This window comes from Ursus americanus, chromosome 4 (genome assembly GCF_024610735.1).
Source record: "Ursus americanus isolate L20-20 chromosome 4, mUrsAme1.1.p, whole genome shotgun sequence".
NCBI classification, from domain to species: Eukaryota; Metazoa; Chordata; class Mammalia; order Carnivora; family Ursidae; genus Ursus; species Ursus americanus.
This window is the reverse complement of record NC_142130.1, coordinates 96,072,287-96,089,946: the sequence shown is the minus strand read 5'-3', so window position 1 is coordinate 96,089,946 and position 17,660 is coordinate 96,072,287. Positions and strand designations below refer to the sequence as shown.

At 50.5% G+C, this 17,660-nt stretch overlaps 1 protein-coding gene across 1 annotated transcript; it reads left to right on the top strand.

The window, feature by feature from the left end:
• The first annotated feature begins 8,206 nt into the window (after positions 1 to 8,206).
• TFF2 (trefoil factor 2) lies at positions 8,207 to 11,208 on the top strand. Its single transcript, XM_087861326.1, has 4 exons — positions 8,207 to 8,408; positions 9,123 to 9,272; positions 10,068 to 10,214; positions 11,026 to 11,208. The coding sequence occupies exons 1-4, from the start codon at positions 8,324 to 8,326 to the stop codon at positions 11,037 to 11,039; spliced, it is 396 nt and encodes a 131-aa protein (XP_087717452.1). The 5' UTR covers positions 8,207 to 8,323; the 3' UTR covers positions 11,040 to 11,208.
• The last annotated feature ends 6,452 nt before the right edge of the window (positions 11,209 to 17,660 follow it).

Here is a 17,660-nt window from a genome sequence, read left to right as displayed (position 1 = left end):
TGGGATCTGAATCCCACATCGCTCCCCCTGCTCAGCGGGGAGTCTGCTTTTCCCTCTCCCTCTGCTTGCCACTCCCCCTGCTTATGCTCGCTCCCTCTCTGTGTCAAATAAATATATAAAATCTTTTTTAAAAATATAGATTTTATATATTTATTTAGAGAGAGAGAGGGGAGAGAGAGTGCTCGGGGGGGGGGAAGGGAGAAGGAGAGAGAGAATCTCAAGCAGACTTCCTGCTGAGCAGGGAGCCTGATTCAGGGCTCGATCCCACAACCCGAAGATCATGACCTGAGCCGAAATCAATAGTCTGACACCTACCTGACTGAGACACCCCAGAAATAGTATTATTTTTAAAGGTATTTCTTTATTGTTCTTCTCAGTTCTTAACATTGCCCTGAGCTGGACATTTTGGGGGTAGCAGATTTAATCAGGCAAAAACTCACACAGCTGCATACATAGGTGGAGTGAGGAGATTGAGTGAACTAATACATTGGGAACGTGCTTTCTTTCTTTCTTTCTTTTTTTTGTTAAAGTTAATGGATGACTTTAATTTATTTATTTTTTTAATAATTTTTATTTTGTTATATTAGTCACCGTACAGTACATCCCCAGTCTCCAATGCAATGCTCCATGATTCACTATTTGCATACAACACCCAGTGCACCACATGCCCTCCTTAATACCCATCACCAGCCTATCCCAATCCCCCACCCCCCTCCCCTCTGAAGCCCTCAGTTTGTTTCCCAGAGTCCATAATCTCTCATGGTTCATTCCCCTTTCTGTTTACCCCCTTCGTTCTTCCCTTCCTTCTCCTACCGATCTTCCTGCTATTTCTTATGTTCCATAAATGAGTGAAACTGTATGATAATTGTCTTTCTCTGCTTGACTTATTTCACTTAGCATAATCTCCTCCAGTCCCGTCCATGTTGCTGCAAATGTTGGGTAATCGTTCTTTCTGATGGCTGAGTAATATTCCATTGTATATATGGACCACAACTTCTTAATCCATTCGTCTGTTGAAGGGCATCTCGGCTCCTTCCACGATTTAGCTATTGTGGACATTGCTGCTATGAACATTGGGGTGCATATGGCCCTTCTCTTCACTACGTCTGTATCTTTGGGGTAAACACCCAGTAGTGCAATGGCTGGGTCATAGGGTAGCTCAATTTTTAACTTTTTAAGGGACCTCCACACTGTTTTCCAAAGTGGCTGGAACGTGCATTCTAAAGGCAAATGTTAGAAGGACTCGGGTCAGTGTGGAGAACTTGGAAGGGCTGTGGGTTTACCTTCCTTGCAAGCCGATCGACCCCTGACGCTGGCAGAGGGTAGGAAACTCCCGGTTCAGAGACAAAGGGCTTTAGTACTTGCGGTGTAGCCAGTGGCACGGGCATCAGCATCTTTGTATTGGTTCCCTTTGCCCCCAAGTCTCCCTGGGGTGACATGGGTGGGTCCAGATGGACGCCGGCACACACAGAGGGCTGCAGGACAGCAGAGGAGTCCTGACCTCTTCAGGGGCTCAAATCTTTGAAGGGGCGGGAAGCTCGGCTGGCTTTGCTCTGGGGGGCGACACCCTATCTCCGCTCCAAGGTTGTTTGCTACACAAACACTGGATAGCTGAGATCAAGAGCAGTTGATGAGTCACATATACGCCCAGCCCGGAGGGGAAGACGTCACACCATGCAGGGCCACACGGGTCGTACCCTGGGAACTGAAGGAACCACTAGGGTTGTGGTAGGAAGCTTTGTAGGAACAAGAGGGTGGGGTGCCCTCAGGAGGTTCCCACAGGAGAATGTGGTTGGCTTGTTTGAATAATTCTGGGGGAGTGGAACCCTCTGCTTAGGGGTGAGCAGGAACTGTGCCTGGTCCCCTGATAAGCAGGGCTGTTTGGCTAGGGGGCCATATCTGTGGGAGCAGAGCGGGGAGGGGAATTTGCAGTTAGGCCACTCGAAGCTCTCCGATTCCACCAGATGTCAAGGCAGCACTTATCCCTGAACCTTAATTTAGGTCCTCTACCATATGGATAGCTAATGCCTCGTTCACACGCACAAATGGGAGACTCGAGAGTTGTCTCCCAACAACCAGCGTACCAAATGTATGGTTTTCAAGACCGATTACTGGAGAGGAAAGAAAACATGGAGGCATGTTTCCATAACATTTCCTTCATAAATAAAATAAAATACAAATATTTTTCTCCACCTTTATTTTTTAAATTCACTGTTAGAGAGGTTTAAGACTATAATACAGGGGTATGCAGGGTTTTTTGTAAAGGACCAGGTCTTATGGGGGTAGTTTCTGTCACAAGGACCCAGCTCTTCATTGTCACTTGAAAGTAGCCAAAACAATATGTAAATGAATGGACATGGCTGTCTTCTAATAAAGTTTTATTTAAAAAACAGGCAATGAGCCTCTGGATCATAGTTTGCCAACTTTTATTATACTCTATTATTTTTCCTTGACATGTGGTAACCTGAATGGTTCAAACATTTTTTAGTTTTAAGATTGGCCTTGTCTCAGCCTGGTGCCAAACAAAACGAAACAAAACAAAACCCACTTAGACACCAAGGAGACATCTTAAAGTAATTTCAATCTTGATGAAAATCTCTCAGAGAAGTTCAAGGAGGAATTTCATCACACAACACCCTGAAAAATGTGCTAAAATTTATGCCTGTCCGTTTAGATCCCTCAAATACAATTTATCAAGACATCTCCGATGGCATTCCCTCCCAGATTCAGTAACCAAATTCCCATCAGCATCGGTGGATTTGCTTATTTCTTCTCCCAGCTTTGGCCACATTCTTTATTATGTAGATAAATTTAGTTGTGGGCTTTACAAGATTCTGTTATTTACCCACCTTACCGACCAGCGTGACCAAACTGCGGAAACAAACCAGAAACTTACAATGCTGGGGAGACCCGTGGGGGACTTCTGCCTTTCTGGATTTGGCATGATAAATGTTGGAAATAAAAATACATTTTCCCCGATGATGGTGTAAAAATGAGATATTATACAACTCAGGTTTTAGAAGGCATGTGAGACTTTGAAAAGTATTTAAAATTCCCCATTCCGCTTCGGCTTTTACAGGACACTAATCAGGAGACAGGAGGAGGCTTGCCTGGTTTATTTGCATATATCCATATTTAGATACTGTTTCATGAATTACAGAAGGTAATTTGGGCAAGGGGCGACACTAAGAGGCAAGATCCCCCCTCAGTTCCTGGGGTGTTACCCACTTGTCCACGCCCCTCGCTGAGTGTGGCCACGTACGCACATAAGGTCGGGTTCCCGATACAACATGAGTGAGCTGAGGTCTCGATCTCACCCTACACGTACTTGCTGTGTTCCTTGGGCAAATCCTTTTACCTATACAGACCATGAAATGGGGGTGAAATCTTAGCCCTGACTTGGGATTGTTGTCGGGATTCAATGAGATAGAGCGTATGAAATCCTTAGAGGATCGCCTGGCACAAAGTGAGCCTGCAACACGTGTTAGCTGTTTTGTTAGTACAGTCGATAAAGGAACCAGAAACGTAGAATTCCACTCCGCGTGCAGTTGTTGTGAACTAGGGGAACAACGGGGGGTGGGGGGGTGAAGGGTGCCTGTCCTTACTCTGGTGAAAGTGAATTCTTCTTAGAAGAGGTGGCTCCTGAGTTAGGAGCTGAAGGGCGGGCAGGCTGAATGGTCAGGGTGTGTCTAGAAAAGACCAAGTTGCTTACACTCTTAGGGGCCCAGCAGCACAAGAGGGTGCGGGGGGCGGGGTCCAGTTCCTACAGAGTCTTGCTTTTCGTACTCAGGAAGCTATACGTGGTCTTTACCCTACAGGTTGTGGGGAGTGTGGCGTGGCAGAGGAGTAACATATATAGATTTCCACTTTTTAAAGATAATTAAGGGACCAAACTTTGGTCTGTTGGGCCCCCCAACTGTGGCTGAGAGACTAGATGGGAGGCAGTTGTTGCAAACCAAGGAGGAAGCCTCACGCACCAGACTGGGCAGCACACGCACGTGTGCTCAGAGGCCACGCAGGCGCCACGCTGAATGAATCCCGCCAGGTGGGGAAGTGGCTGCAGCCCCTGGGGGACTCATGCCCTCAGCCAGAAGAATGTCCTTGAAAATTCCTTAGATGACAGGTTTGCAAGTGGCCAACTCTCTTGACTTTTGTTTGTCTAAAAAAAAAAAAGTATTTTGAAATCTCTGTGCCTTCTGCTCAATTTTGCTGTGAACCCAAAACTGCTCTGAAAAATAAATTCCATGTTTTAAAAGAGCATTTGCCTTTATCATTGAGGGGTACTCTCACTGAGTATAAAATTCTGACTTTAGAGTGGTTGGTTTCTTTTCTTTTCGCACTTAAAATGGTCATTCTGTTCCTTCCGGCGGGCACCATTTTGGAGAGAAGTCAGCCGCGTTGCGGTGGTCGCAGGGAACTTCAGGGGCTGTAAGAATTCTTCCAATCCTTCATTTTCAACAATGTGCTCGTGCTTCGCCTTGACAGAGTTTTCTTTGTATCTATCTTGCTTGGAGTTTACTGAGCTTCTAAGATACATGGGTTTATGTCTTTCATCAAGTTTCCTCCCCGAATTGTCCATTATTTCTTCAAATACTTATTCTCTCCTCTCCTGCTGACACACCAGTTACATGCTGTTAGACCCCTCGACGCTGTCTTCAGGGCCCTCACGTTCTCTTCATTGTTCTCAGCCCCCTTTCTCTCTCTGCTTCAGTCTGGAGAATTTACACTGTGCTGGCTTCAGATAAACCAGCTGTTTCTTCCACAGTATCTAATCTAAAGCCCATACAGTGGATTTCATGTTGGGAATTCAGTGTTTTCATGACCGGAATTTCCACTTGGTTCTTTTCTAGTTTCTATTCTCTGTTCAGATTTTTAAATGTGTTCCATCATTATATTTTTATGTTTCCTTAAATGTTTGAACATTTTAATGCAGCTCCTGGATCTGTTTCTGTTCACTGGTCTTTCTAATGACTATGGGTCATGTTTTCCATCTTCTCACATCTGGTGATGTCTGATTTTGTGTTGAACATCATGGATGCAATGTCGTGTGTCTGGATTTCATTGTCTCCCTTAATAAAACACCAAGTTTTGTTCTGTTAGGCAGTTAATTTACTTGCCAGGTGAACCTGATTCTTTTAAGACTTGTTTTAAAGTTCTGCCAGAGTAGGCACAGAATGTCTTTCCTCTAGAACCAGGTCAAGTCGACGTTTATGGCATATATGGACTAAATGTTTGTGTACCCCTAAAATTCATCTCTTGAGGTTCTAACGCCCAATATGATTGTATTCGGGGGTGGGACCTTTGGGAGGTAATTAGGGTTAGGTGAGGTCGTGAGGATGGAGTCCTCCTACTGGGACACCAGAGAGCTTACTCTCTCTCTCTCTCTCCACCAGGTGAGGACACAGTAAATGACACAGTGAGAAGGTGGTCTGCAGACCAGGAGGAGAGCCCCCCACCTCCCCGTGTGGGGAGCCTGATCTTGGACTTCCAGCCTTTAGAACTACTTAAGGCACACTGTCTGTGGCATTTTGATGTGGCCGCCTATGCCAACTAAGTCATGACATGGCCTTCTGTGTCCCCACTGAATGCCCAACATGGCCAATAAGCCTTCTCCCCAAGGCTGTCAGAGCTCCAATGATTCATGTCCCATGGCTGCCCCACTGCTTGTCTCCCCTTCAAAGTGCACATTCTTTCCCAGCAGCTTTTTCTGCCTGCCCTTGTCTTCATGGGCAGCTAAGTCTTTGACTAAAACCCCAGAGAGCCCACCACTCATATTTCTGGAGCGCCCTCTTCTCTGGGACCCTACCCTGAAAATCCACTGCCTCCGTGGCTTCCAATTCTAGCCTCGGTCCCCACAGCCCGGTGAGCCTGCCTGCTCGGTGCGGTCGCCTCCCTGGGCCGTGGTCCAGACAGCGTCTCCAGGCAGAGCGCAGGGTGACCGAGGGACTCCCGTGCTGCTTCCTCCTCTCAGCCTGCCTCCGCCGTTGCTCAGCGTCTAAATGTGCTCTGTCACATAGTTCCAGGTCCTCGTGCCAGGAGACAGTCTGGTTCTAGTTTCTCCAGCACAGTCAGAAGCAGAGGTCCACACGGGTGATATCTGAGGAAGTTCCCATTTGTGGATTTCTGTTTTCTCTGTGAACTGATAGACAATATCACCCCCGAAGTTCGCAGGATGGAAGTGAGGGGGGTGGAGAAGGATAGCTTCAAAGAAAAGTTGTAATGCCAGTGACTGCCAGGATCCGTCTGAGCTCCTGCATCGACAGTGGCCACGGTCGGAGGAGTGCGTCCGGCGAGCTCAGCTGCTGCGGTGGGGCCTGCAGACAGTAAGCAGGTGGGTGCACTGCTGGGCACCAGGACGGAGGGGAGAGCAGAGAAAGTGGGGACCATGGGGACCAGGCTGGGAAGGAGGGAGGGGGAAGGGACGGGCATGATGGTGCTCACAGAGGGGAAGAGAGGGATTGAGGGAGTGGTGGGCCTTAGGATTTGAAGAACAGGTGTGGTGGGAATAACAGAGAAAATGTCAGGCGCTTAGGACATCCTGAACAGAAAGGACATTAGCATGCCTTCTTTCTGAGTAGAGGATGGGTTCCAAGTGTGGCCGTGGGAGACACATAGCAGACAAGGAGTAGGGACGGATATTCCCAGTGACTATGGATTTGGGTGAGCTGTTCACTGGAATGCAGAGGCCATCAGCATTGTTGCTAAGTTGTGGCATGACAAGGGACACAGTGAACTCAGTGCTAAAATCCTTAACAAAAGTGATAGGCTGAAGGTCAGGCGATGACATGAGGGCAGGGGCGTTGGAAGCTGTCCAGGACCCAGCCTGCATCTCCAAGGGGCATGGATTTGCATGCACGTGGAGACACTGGGACACAAGGCCAGCACCCAGGCCTCCAGCCTGAGCCCTTGTGACGGGCACGCGGCCACCCCGCGCAGTCGCCGAGGTCGTGCGGTGCACAGCTCCGCGTTCAGGCAGGGTGTCGCTAATACTGGAGATGTTGCATCTATTATTACGATTTCCCCACAGCTCCACGTGACTTGTCTTGAAGCAAGTGAGCCTTTTTCTAACTGGTACAAAAGCACCGTATGGACAGCTAGTGCCCTGGGTGGGGCCCGAGCACCTCTCCTGGGATGAGCACAGCGGAAGTGTGTCCAGGAAGGCACAGGCTTCTGCTGGTGCCGCGGGCTCAGGGGGAGAGATCAGGGGCTCACCATGAATGAGGAGGGTCTGCAGGACTCCTGGAAGGGCCAGGATGGGGACAGTGGGAGGAAGTGGGAGCGGGTCATGGAGAGGAAGCAGAGCGGGGAGACAATGGTCACTCGGGACCCTCGTGTCTTGCTGGTGACCAAGGGTGGTGGGGACATGGGATGGGGAAAGTTGACTTTCCAAGGTTTCAGGGAATCCAGTGGCTGCCCAGTGGGTCTGGGACCTGGGCTGGAGGGGCTGGAGTGGGTCAGGCAGAAGCTTTCTGGAGCCCGAGAACGCTGGGTTTTGGAATCTGTGCATCTCGGGGTCCCTGGCTGCTCACCCTGCGATTCACAGATGGGGCCCCTCCTCCAAGGCCTCGGGCAGCGGGGGTCACAGCCTCCTCTCTGCCCCAATCTTCCCTCTTCGTCCCTTGGGGTGCTTCCCTGTCCCACCTCTCCCCTCTCCCTCCGTCCCATCCACGGAGTCTTCCCCGACACATTGCACCCCTGCACACAGGCGGGCTTACGTTTAGGAAGCACGCAATGCTCCCATGGAAGAAAAACAGAGGCATCTCAGGGGTTGCTGAACAGAGCTTGTGATTTTTACACACCACCCTCACATCGACGGGGAGCAGCCCCTCCTCAAGACAGAGACAAGGAGACACAGAAGCCCAGGGGCTGCCAGAGGCATCCACCCTGCCCTTGAGGTGGGGTCTTCTCTATGCCTCTGCTGGTTACTTTCCCCAGTAACCTTGGGTCTAATATTTAAAAAAAAATCATGTGATAACCACGTACTTTATCAGGAGACATACCTGGCTTATCCTTTCCTGGGTGTGACCCTGGGGGTGTCCCGTGCCAGACGTGGCCGCTTTTCCACGTTGGCATCCTGGCGTGACCTGGCTCCTGGCCCCGGGGCGGCATGGGAGCCCCTGCCGGAAGCCTCGCCTGCAGGCACGGCCGCTCTGTCTCCTGCCCAGCGGCCTATCTCAGCTCATTTTCCCAACAAAAGACCCGAGTTGGTGCCACAAGGGACAGAGAGAAGTTATTTGCATTTGCTGAGCAAACACAGAGGACATTATAAAACAGCTCATGACAACGGGCAGTGCACATTCCACAGGCGGTCCTGGTGTGCGGCATGGACATGGCATCTCGAAGCATCCAGCTCCTGGCCGTGCTCCTCACCCTGGGGCTCTGTGTCCTGGTGGGGGCCCAGAAACCTTGTAAGTGACCGCCCGTAAGTTGCCCTGTGCAGCTCAGTGTCCTTGACTGGGCAACAGGGCATTCAGGCCCCGAGAGCCAGGAGAAACCCCAAATGCAATGGGGGTACCCAAGTCCCTTGCCCTTGGTGGGTCTCTGCTCTTGTTTCTTTTCCTCAAAGCCGCAGGGCAAATGATGGGTTCACTTGAGAGCAGAAGGAGCTAAAAGGGCATCCTGAGCTCTGTGATGTGGGCTGATAGCATTTGTGCACCCTTCCCTGCCATTCAGGAGGGGCCCCAGAGGTGTGTGACCTCCAGGAAAGGCCTCCTTCCTGGAAAAGATCAGGGTGACCACAGGTGCTGGGGGGCCAGCTGGGGAGAGGGGTTGGGGCAAGGAGGCCCCCAAGACATTAGGAGCCCACCTTGGTCACCTTTCATCTTGACTTTTCCGAGGTCCACTGTCTGCCGTCTTTCCTGAATTCACTCTTTCTTTCTTTCTTTCTTTCTTTCTTTCTTTCTTTCTTTCTTTCTTTCTTTCTTTCTTTCTTTCTTTCTCTTAACTAATAATTTCTGCAGAGCCCTGTTTGCTGCTCAGGACGTTGCATAGTTCAAATCTGAGCGAGATGAGATTTTGTGATTTCCCTGTGTGGCCACAGGACCTGGGGAAAGGTCCGAACGTGCCCCCAAGAGCAGGCAGGGGCACGTGGGGCGACAGGTTGACCAAGGCTCTCTCCCCAGCCGCCTGCCAGTGCTCACGGATCGCAGCACACAACAGGACAAACTGTGGTTTCCCGGGCATCACCCCCGACACATGCTTCGACAGCGGCTGCTGCTTCAGCTCCAAAATCCCCAACGTCCCCTGGTGTTTCCACCCCCTCCCAAAGCAAGGTAACCGGCCAGGGAGTGGCCCTCTTCCCGCCCCCACCCCAGCCAGCCAGCAGGGAAGAGACGGTGGCCCCTGGCCCGCTGTCCACACCTGGAGCCCCAAGGGTCAGCCACTCGCCCCTCCCACAGACACGTGTGAGAACCCGCCAGTTGTACGGTGAGAAGGAAAAGCAGCTCCCGGGCCTCTCCCCGCTGCAGAGCTGTGACTTCCAAGGGAGCCTTAAGGGCTATGGAGGCAGTTCATAGGCCAGTATCCACATAACTGCTCACAGGCCTCCAATGGTAAGAGAGTCAGTTAAGACTTCCAGGATTTTCTCCTGAGAACGAGGAGAGAAGAAAGTTGTGTGTGCAGAGCAGAGTTGTGTGTGGGGGGAGCTTGGCACCCGCAGCCGCCCCCCTCCACCGTCACAGACCCCTGGGCTCCGAAGGGCACAAGACACACAGCTGGTTACCAGGCAGGGCCCTCCCTCTTGTGGAAGCGTGGCTGGCTTTCAGGACTCGGGCAAAATGCTTCACCTGCTTAACGGGTGCCCACCGCCGTTCTCATCAGGGTACGGCACTCCCCCATTTTACAGATGGGAATACCGGGTCCGGGGAGGCCAATGGAGTTTCCCAAGGCCTAGAACATCTGACCTGTGGCATCCGTGCAGACGCTCAGACGGTCCTCAGGGCGTCATGGTCCCGCAGCCCCTCACCACACACGGAGGCTGGAGCCCAGCAGCGTCCCCGCGGGAGGACGGGCAGAGGCATTGTGGGCTCTGAGCTGCCCTCACTGAGCCTCTGTGTTGCCCCTTCCAGAGTTGGAGGAGTGTGTCATGCATGTGTCGGCACGCAAGAACTGCGGGTACCCGGGCATCAGCCCCCAGGAGTGTGCGGCTCGCAAGTGCTGCTTTTCCGACACGATCGTCAACGTGCCCTGGTGCTTCTTCCCAATCTCCGTGGAAGGTAACGTCCCCGCAGGACGCGGCTGGGAGCCGGGGCCAGGCCCTGAGATCAGTGGGGACCGTTTCAGGAAAACTCGGCTCTGAGGGTGGCTCCCCACAGTGACAGCTGCTCTTGGATGAGCCGGAAGCCACCAGCCTTCCAATGGTGGCCTGTGGGACAGCCGCAGAGAGCAAGTCACCTCAGCCACGCCCCTGGGTCCCAGCCCAGCTGACTGTCATGCAGCCATGGGTTGGCAGTGCCACTAAGTGCCACGTGGACTGGGTGCTGGGGTGGATGTGGGACATCCCCTGTGGGCCTTCCGCTGTGGGCCTTCTCCCGTGGGCCTTCTGCTGTGGGCCTCGCTCTTCCCTCACTCGTGAGCACGAGGAACAAGTTCTGCCCGCGGCGGCCTGCTCAGGGCCACCCTGGTGGGGTCCAGTCGTCCCCTCCCCCTTCACTGCAGTGCATCTCCTGACCCTGAGTTATCAACACCAAGGAAAGCTCCGGCACGTCCCCCAAAATGGGCAACGTGCCCTTGCCTGTGCCGAACGCTTTTCTTTCCCTGTTTCAGAACATCAGGGTGAGCCAAAGAGTGCAGCCCTCACTTGGACACTTCTGAGTGATTTTTGTGGGACTTAAGGGTCTCTCTGGGTAATTGCCAGTTACGGGGGGAGAATGGACGCGAGGAATGTTCCCCTTCCCTCCCGGGAGGGAGCTCCTTGGGCAGGAAGTCTGGTCAAGGGCCTGCTGACAGGTGCCCCCAGGGCCTGTGAGAGCGGGCTCCCTCAGCCCCCAGACACTGTCACCCAGCCCTGGCATTTCACATTTCTAGATTGCAGTTACTAAGCAGAGTCCCTTCCGAGAACCCACCAGGCTCCCTGGGTGTTTGGAGATGAAGAATACTCACCATCGCATCTCATGTCTCCAGAGTTCCTGGCTCTCCTTAATCTGCTTTTTATCCTTTTCACTGGTTCAACATACATTTCTTCAAATAAAGAAAACCCTTAAAAGCTTCTATATTTCCTTTTGGCTTCATTGACACAGACGTGGAGAGACAGAGAGGGAGAGAGGGAGTTGTGTGTATACAGGTGTGAGAGTGTGAGTGTGGGGGGCGGGGTTCGACAACTCGTCCAGCAGGTGCAAACCACCCCAGCAGCAAGAGGGAATTCAGGGCCCACCGTCACTCCCATTCCCAATCATTCGTATAAAAACTCAAATGACTTAGCCCTGAAAACCTCTTGGAGTAACGTCTCATTTCAGATTTTGGTTATAAAATTGCCTCGCTGTTATCAAATGCATCCCACACCACGGCTTTCGCAGGAGTGCTGGGCACCACCATCCGTCCTGGCAGGGGTGGGGCAGGGTGGGCTGGCTCCAACGCTACCCGTCCTCCACCTGCCAGCAGCTGCGGCACCATGCCGCAGTCAAAGCCGGTCCAAAGAGGAGGTTGATAACCTCCACCGAGACCAGGCCAGCCTGCGGGAGGGTTTGGGCACAAAACCTTGTGGCCTGCATCTCCGCGGAGGGGTCCTGGCATTCCTCAGTCAGGGGCGAGGGTGCAGGGGGAGGACACGGGCCAGTCTTTTGCGGCTTCTTCCTCCTCCCCAATGCCACCTCCAGCCTGAGCCTGCTGGCTTAGCCAGGGTGTCACCCAGTGGCCCCTTGGAAATCAAGGGGTTTACACCTTGGGAATCCAAGGCCTCCCCTTCCAGGGCGGGGAGGGACCAGCGACACGGGCTCTGCAGCCAAAGGCAGGAACGTTCACAAGTGCGTCTTCAAGGGGGGACCTCAGCCCACGCGAGCTCTCGGGATGCTTCTTTTGAGTCAAGTCACTGCTGTATCTTTGTCTGGCTTACAGCACACTCGTCAGCTCAGCGAATCGAGGACTCGGGGTCTCTGATGCAGGACGGGTGGCCGGTGGAGACGGACGCCTGTGACGTTATGCACCACAGAGCACCCTGTTGCTCGTGGTGTGGTTCCGAGTGAGCACGGCCCAGCCACACCCGAGGCCCACAGCCACGTCTGGCCCCTTGTTTCGGTCTTTGGCACGCACCTCCAGGGACGCATGACTCTTCCGTCCCAACACCCCTGGACGGAGAGTTTGGGTTCTGCTCCCAGCACTGGTGGCTGTGGCCATCATACATGCTGGGTTCGGTGTGAGCTGCTGGTTTTGTACCCTCCTTGGGTATTTTCTGGTCCACAGCCCCCGTCCTCAGGCTGCGGGGGCCCTCGGCATGCATCTCTGGGTGCCGGGATGGGGCATTCTTCCTCAGAGTTCTCTTCTCATGCCCCCTCCCCAGTCCCACTTCCTTGGGCGGGAGTCTCCCCAGTGCAGTGTGCCCTGGGTTCTGGGCCGATCCTGGGTCGCCCCTCTGATAACTGAAGGCAGCTTCTGGAAGAGCTGCACGGCCTTCGCCATGGGCCCTGGGGGCTTGGCGGATCTACTTCGTGTCAGAGACTCTGACACCTGCGGGTTACAGGTCACTGTGTGGTACCCCAGCGTGGTTGGGAGGGTGCTGCCCCCCCACCTCCTCTTTGAGGTGGGCCACCTGAAGGTCCTCGTTGTCCCGGGAGCAACACCTGGTGACATTCAAACCCTCCCCATCAGAAAAAGCCAATCTTCCTCTTTTCTCCTCCTGCAATGAGGTAATTCCTTGGTCCCCTCTGCTGTGTCTGCTTCTCTTTCCCTCCGTTTGGTCTCCTCCAGTGGGACCCTGCTGGTGGGCGAACAGGGAGGCTGGTGCAGAGGGTCTGGCAGCGTCACCCCCGACCAGAGCAGACGAAGGGGGAAAGCCAGCTCTGCCCCTCAATCCCACTGTCTCGGTCTCCCAGCTCCCCACGGTCATGCAGTCCTTGCCTGGTGGTTCAGGTAGAGAGATGTTCGGACAAGCCTCTTGGCCAAGGGAAAAATAGGACATGTCCCAGGGCACCTGTGGGCTGATATCCCTGGGGTGTGACCTCGGGGGGTTCTCTTATCTCTCAGGTCATCAGCCTTTCTGTTTGTAAAATATAGGTACTAATTCCATCCCTGGCCATGCTGTAGTGGAAGTAAAACTAACCTTCGTGAGCTGCCTGGTACCCAGTGGGCTCCTTCTGGAGCGTCTGGACAGAAGTGACTCTGCTCTTTTGTCCTGACAAGACCATGCTGGGACCTGCTGAAAAGCCCCTACTGTGTGCATTCCCTTGCCCAAGGCTTGTCTGTGTCCATGTGAACAGCTGTGGGAGGTTTCCAGGCCATTCCTGGGAGTTTCCTGCACTTCCCTGAACCCAGATGGATTGGGGACAGAGGAGCCGCCTTGGTCCACAGCACCTGAAAGAGCGTGACCCCTGCTGCAGCCCAGCCAGGCTCCCCTGGAAGCTCAGACACGGATGGGCTGATACCACGGCTCCAGGGCAGGATGACCAGCTTTCCACAAGGTCCCGTGGGTGGCCGAATCCGTATGATTTCCTGTCACCCAAAGAGAGAACTTCGTAAGTGCTCAAGCTTCATCAGCACAGTCAGAAATGTGGCTTCGAGGAAAGAAGGACCACCATTCTGCTTGTCGTCTTTGGGACAGGTGGCTAATGGATGTGAAGAGCTTCCGGCCAAGGACACGCACACGGCAGTCCTCCAGCGCCCTCTGCTGGCCACCCTGGGAGCGCGCTGCCCCTGCCGTCCCCTCCTTGGGCATGGCGGGTGTCAACCGGCCGCGAAGGTGTGGTGTCTGCTATACTTGGCCTCCCAGCGTCAAGAGAGTCATCTCGATGACTATTGTGACTAAACTGATCACAGAAGTCACCCTTCTGTGTCGTGAGATTCCTTCTTCGACTACGTGAGACAAGAACCCTGTGACCCTGTAACACTATTAGATCAGGGTCTTTAAGCTTAATTACATCTGTCACCCCCCCCCACCCCAACCCCATCTCCAAATACCATCAACCTGAGGACGGGGGCTTCAACATATGCACGTGGGGGGATGACCCAGTCACAGCATCATTAATCAGCTCAGTCTTTGCTCTAGTAACACTGATAATGCTAACAGTTAAACCTTAAAGGTGTTTTTTTTTTTAAATTAGCTCGATGGAGGTATAATTCAATATAATAAAAATTGCCTGTTTTAAGTGAATTGACTCGCTGAGTTTTGAAAGATGTGCACACTCACGGAGACGCTACCACAGCAAAGATGTCGAATCCCCTCTGCCTTTTCACGGTCGATACCCACCTCCCGCCTCCAGCCCCAAACACCAGTGATCTGCTTTCTTTCACTACAGTTTGACTCTTCTGGAATTTCACACAAATAACCCAACAGCCTGGGCTCCTGGGCCTGTCTTCTCTCACTCAGCACCACACTCCCAAATCGCATCCTGGTCTCTGCTCTGTGTGTGTGTAAGGGGGCTCCCCTCCTCTCCCCTGTCCCCCAGCAGGGACATCTGACACCGGTACCGCCCACCAGCTGATGGAGTCCTGGCAGGTTCCCGGTTCTTTAGTCTGAACCAAGCTGCGATGAATAATGACGTACAGGTCTCCCTGGACTTTGGGTAAATACCTTTTCTCGGGGTAAAAGTCCGCGGGTGAGATTGCTGGGTAGCATGGCAAGTGTCAGTGCTACTTTGTAAGAATCGAACAAACCCTTCTCCAGAGTAATTGTCCCGTTCTGCCTGCCCAGCAACAACGTACGAGAATTTCAGGTGTTCTGTATCCACTTCTATACTTGGTATCATTTGTTTTTCCATTGTAGCCAGGCTCCTGGATGTGATATCATATTTCATTTTCATTTTCATTTATATTTCCCTAGCAGCTAGTGACGTGTTGTGTCTTTTCAAAGCGGGCTTGTCTTTGTCTTACATCTTCTCTGCTAAAGCCTTTGCCCAAATCTTCACACCATTTTACGCAGGGGCTTCGTCCTCTTCACCCTGAGCTGTCGGGGCTCTTCATCTCTTCTGCAAACAAGTTCTTCAGCTATCGGGTGTTGTGCGAACACGTGCCCCCATCCGTGACTTGCTTTTCCCTTTCCTTAGCAGTACCTTTCAAAGAGCAAGTGTGTTTCCTCTTGCTCAAGCCCACCTCTATGACTCACACTTTATGTGTCCCCCGCTAAAAAAAAATCTGCCTAATCCAAGGCCACAGAGGTTTTCTATTCTATATTCTTCTAGAAGGTTTATAGCTTTAGCATTTTGGGTTTACGACACTTTTCAAGTTAATTTTTCAGTATGAATTTGGACGTTTTCCTTTGTTTTTTATTCTCTGGAACAATCTCTATAGCCAAGGGACCACTTGCTGTTTGCAGCTTTGTTAGAATTTCCCTGCGAGAGTCTCTGGGCATGAAGAATGTCACAGGTGTGTGCCTGGGTAACGTTCTCTATTTCTCCTGCAGGTTGTTTGAGCTTTCTGTCTCTATTGGGGCAATTTTGGGGAACCGTGCTTTTCCTAGGGACTTCTCCATCTCATCCAGATTTCCCAAATTGCACAGAGTTGCGTAAAGTTGTGCAGAGTGGCTTCGTATAAGTTGTACAGTTTCCTTTGTTTCAGTAGGTGTTTCCCCTTCGTCAATCCTTATTTCGTATATTGGGGTTTTCCCCCCTCCTTTTTTCTCCCTTAATTAGGTTGGCTGGTGGTTTGAAATTTTAGCCGTTTTGTGTGGTTATTTTTTTGAAGAACAGGCATTTTGATGTGTTGCTTAATTGTACACTTTTCCCCTTAGCTCCTTCATCAAGTGCTTTATTTGGGCTCATGTGATTCCTTATGCCGGAAATTTAATCCACTTATTCTTGATCTGTGTTTAAAGCTATACATTTTACTGCCATCGATATTTTAAACATTCTTTATACATTCAGAAATTCGGTGTTTTTATTATGATTTTTTTAAAAATTCTGTAATTCTGGTTCATAGTTTATGTTTTAGCCACGAGTGTTTACTTTATATTTAAAGTATGTAAACATCCATGTGCAAAAACCTTTTAAAAATGTTGTCCTGACTTCCTAGTTTTGTTGTCTTTGACCACAGAGCGATTGTAAGGCTTCCACTCTGTGGAACATCATGCTTTCCTGGCGGGCAGGCATATGACAAAGTCTTGTGCTTCTTTCCCGTGGACACTTACGAGGTCACGTCGTCAGGACTGAAAGCCTCATGTGCATGTGTCCCTAAGATCTACCTTACTGATTACTCTGCTGGTGTCTCTATTTTCTTACTTAGTTTTCTGTTCACATGACTTGTCTTAGGCCCAGCATGGTGTCCCCAACATTCATCGATTGTGTTTTTATCCATTTCTGCCTGCATGACCCATTCTTTCTGGTTTGTAAAGTAGAACACCTTTGCCTAGCCTTTTATTGGTACAAACATGTTTATAACTGTTACATCCTCATTGTGACTTGCGGCTTATCTAGTGTCCTTCTTGGTCATGAGTGAGTGCTTTGGCCTGAATTCTATTTTGTGGGACCATCAAGATGGCACCCTACTCGCTCAGTGTCCTGCTGGATAAATCCCTTCTGATCATTAGTGTTTTAAAGTTCTATATTTTTAGATTTTTTTTTTAGATCTATATTTTTAGATTTTTTATTTTAGATTTATTTTTTATTATTTTTAATACATATACTTTATTTTATAATGTATTATAATATAATATAGTCTATAATACATATTGTAGACTATATTATATATAAATATATATTTATTATTTATTATTTATATTATTGTATATTTATATTATATCATAATATAATAATATATTATATAGAATTATATTATATTATTTATATATAATTAATATAATATAATATAAATTTATTTTTAATAAATATAATTTATCAATAAATTCCAATTATTACAATTTTTAATCATGACGACTATTGGTTAAAAGCAGAAAGCAAATGGAATACTGGTCAAGAAATATAGGAAGCGAATGAGGAGAATCATAATACAAATAATTACAGTGAAAATCCAACTTTGGATCTTCAGCACGAGAAGTTATCTGATGGATTGACTTAAAAATCTTGTCAGGAGCATCCACATTTCTCCAGAAAGTGAAAACAATGTTAAAAAGAAAAAAAAATGGCCAGAATATAAACTATTGTGTTTTAAATGAAGCACTCATCAGAGGTGAAATATTCGCATACCGATGCATTTTACCCTGTACCCTGCAAAGTTACTACCAGCTCTTCTTCGTCATCCCTACAAAAGGGCTTGACACTTTGTTCTCCGTGAGAAGTGTCCACAGACGGGAGGTTTGGGACGCGTGGCTCGATGTCCGCTTCTGTACCGCCTACCACTCTTGACCCTCGTAATGACTCACGAGTGCTTATTGGCTCCAGAATCTGAACTTTCCGGCGTTGTGCTGCCCTGTTCTGCAAGATGGACCCTGGTGCACTGAGTGTGTTGAATCATGATCCAAAAATCCCTCGTCATGGAAATGAAACCACGTGGCGTTCCGGTCTGCCCACTCTCGGTTTGTTTTACCGGGGGGTCCATAAAAGTGTGATGATAAGCAAATT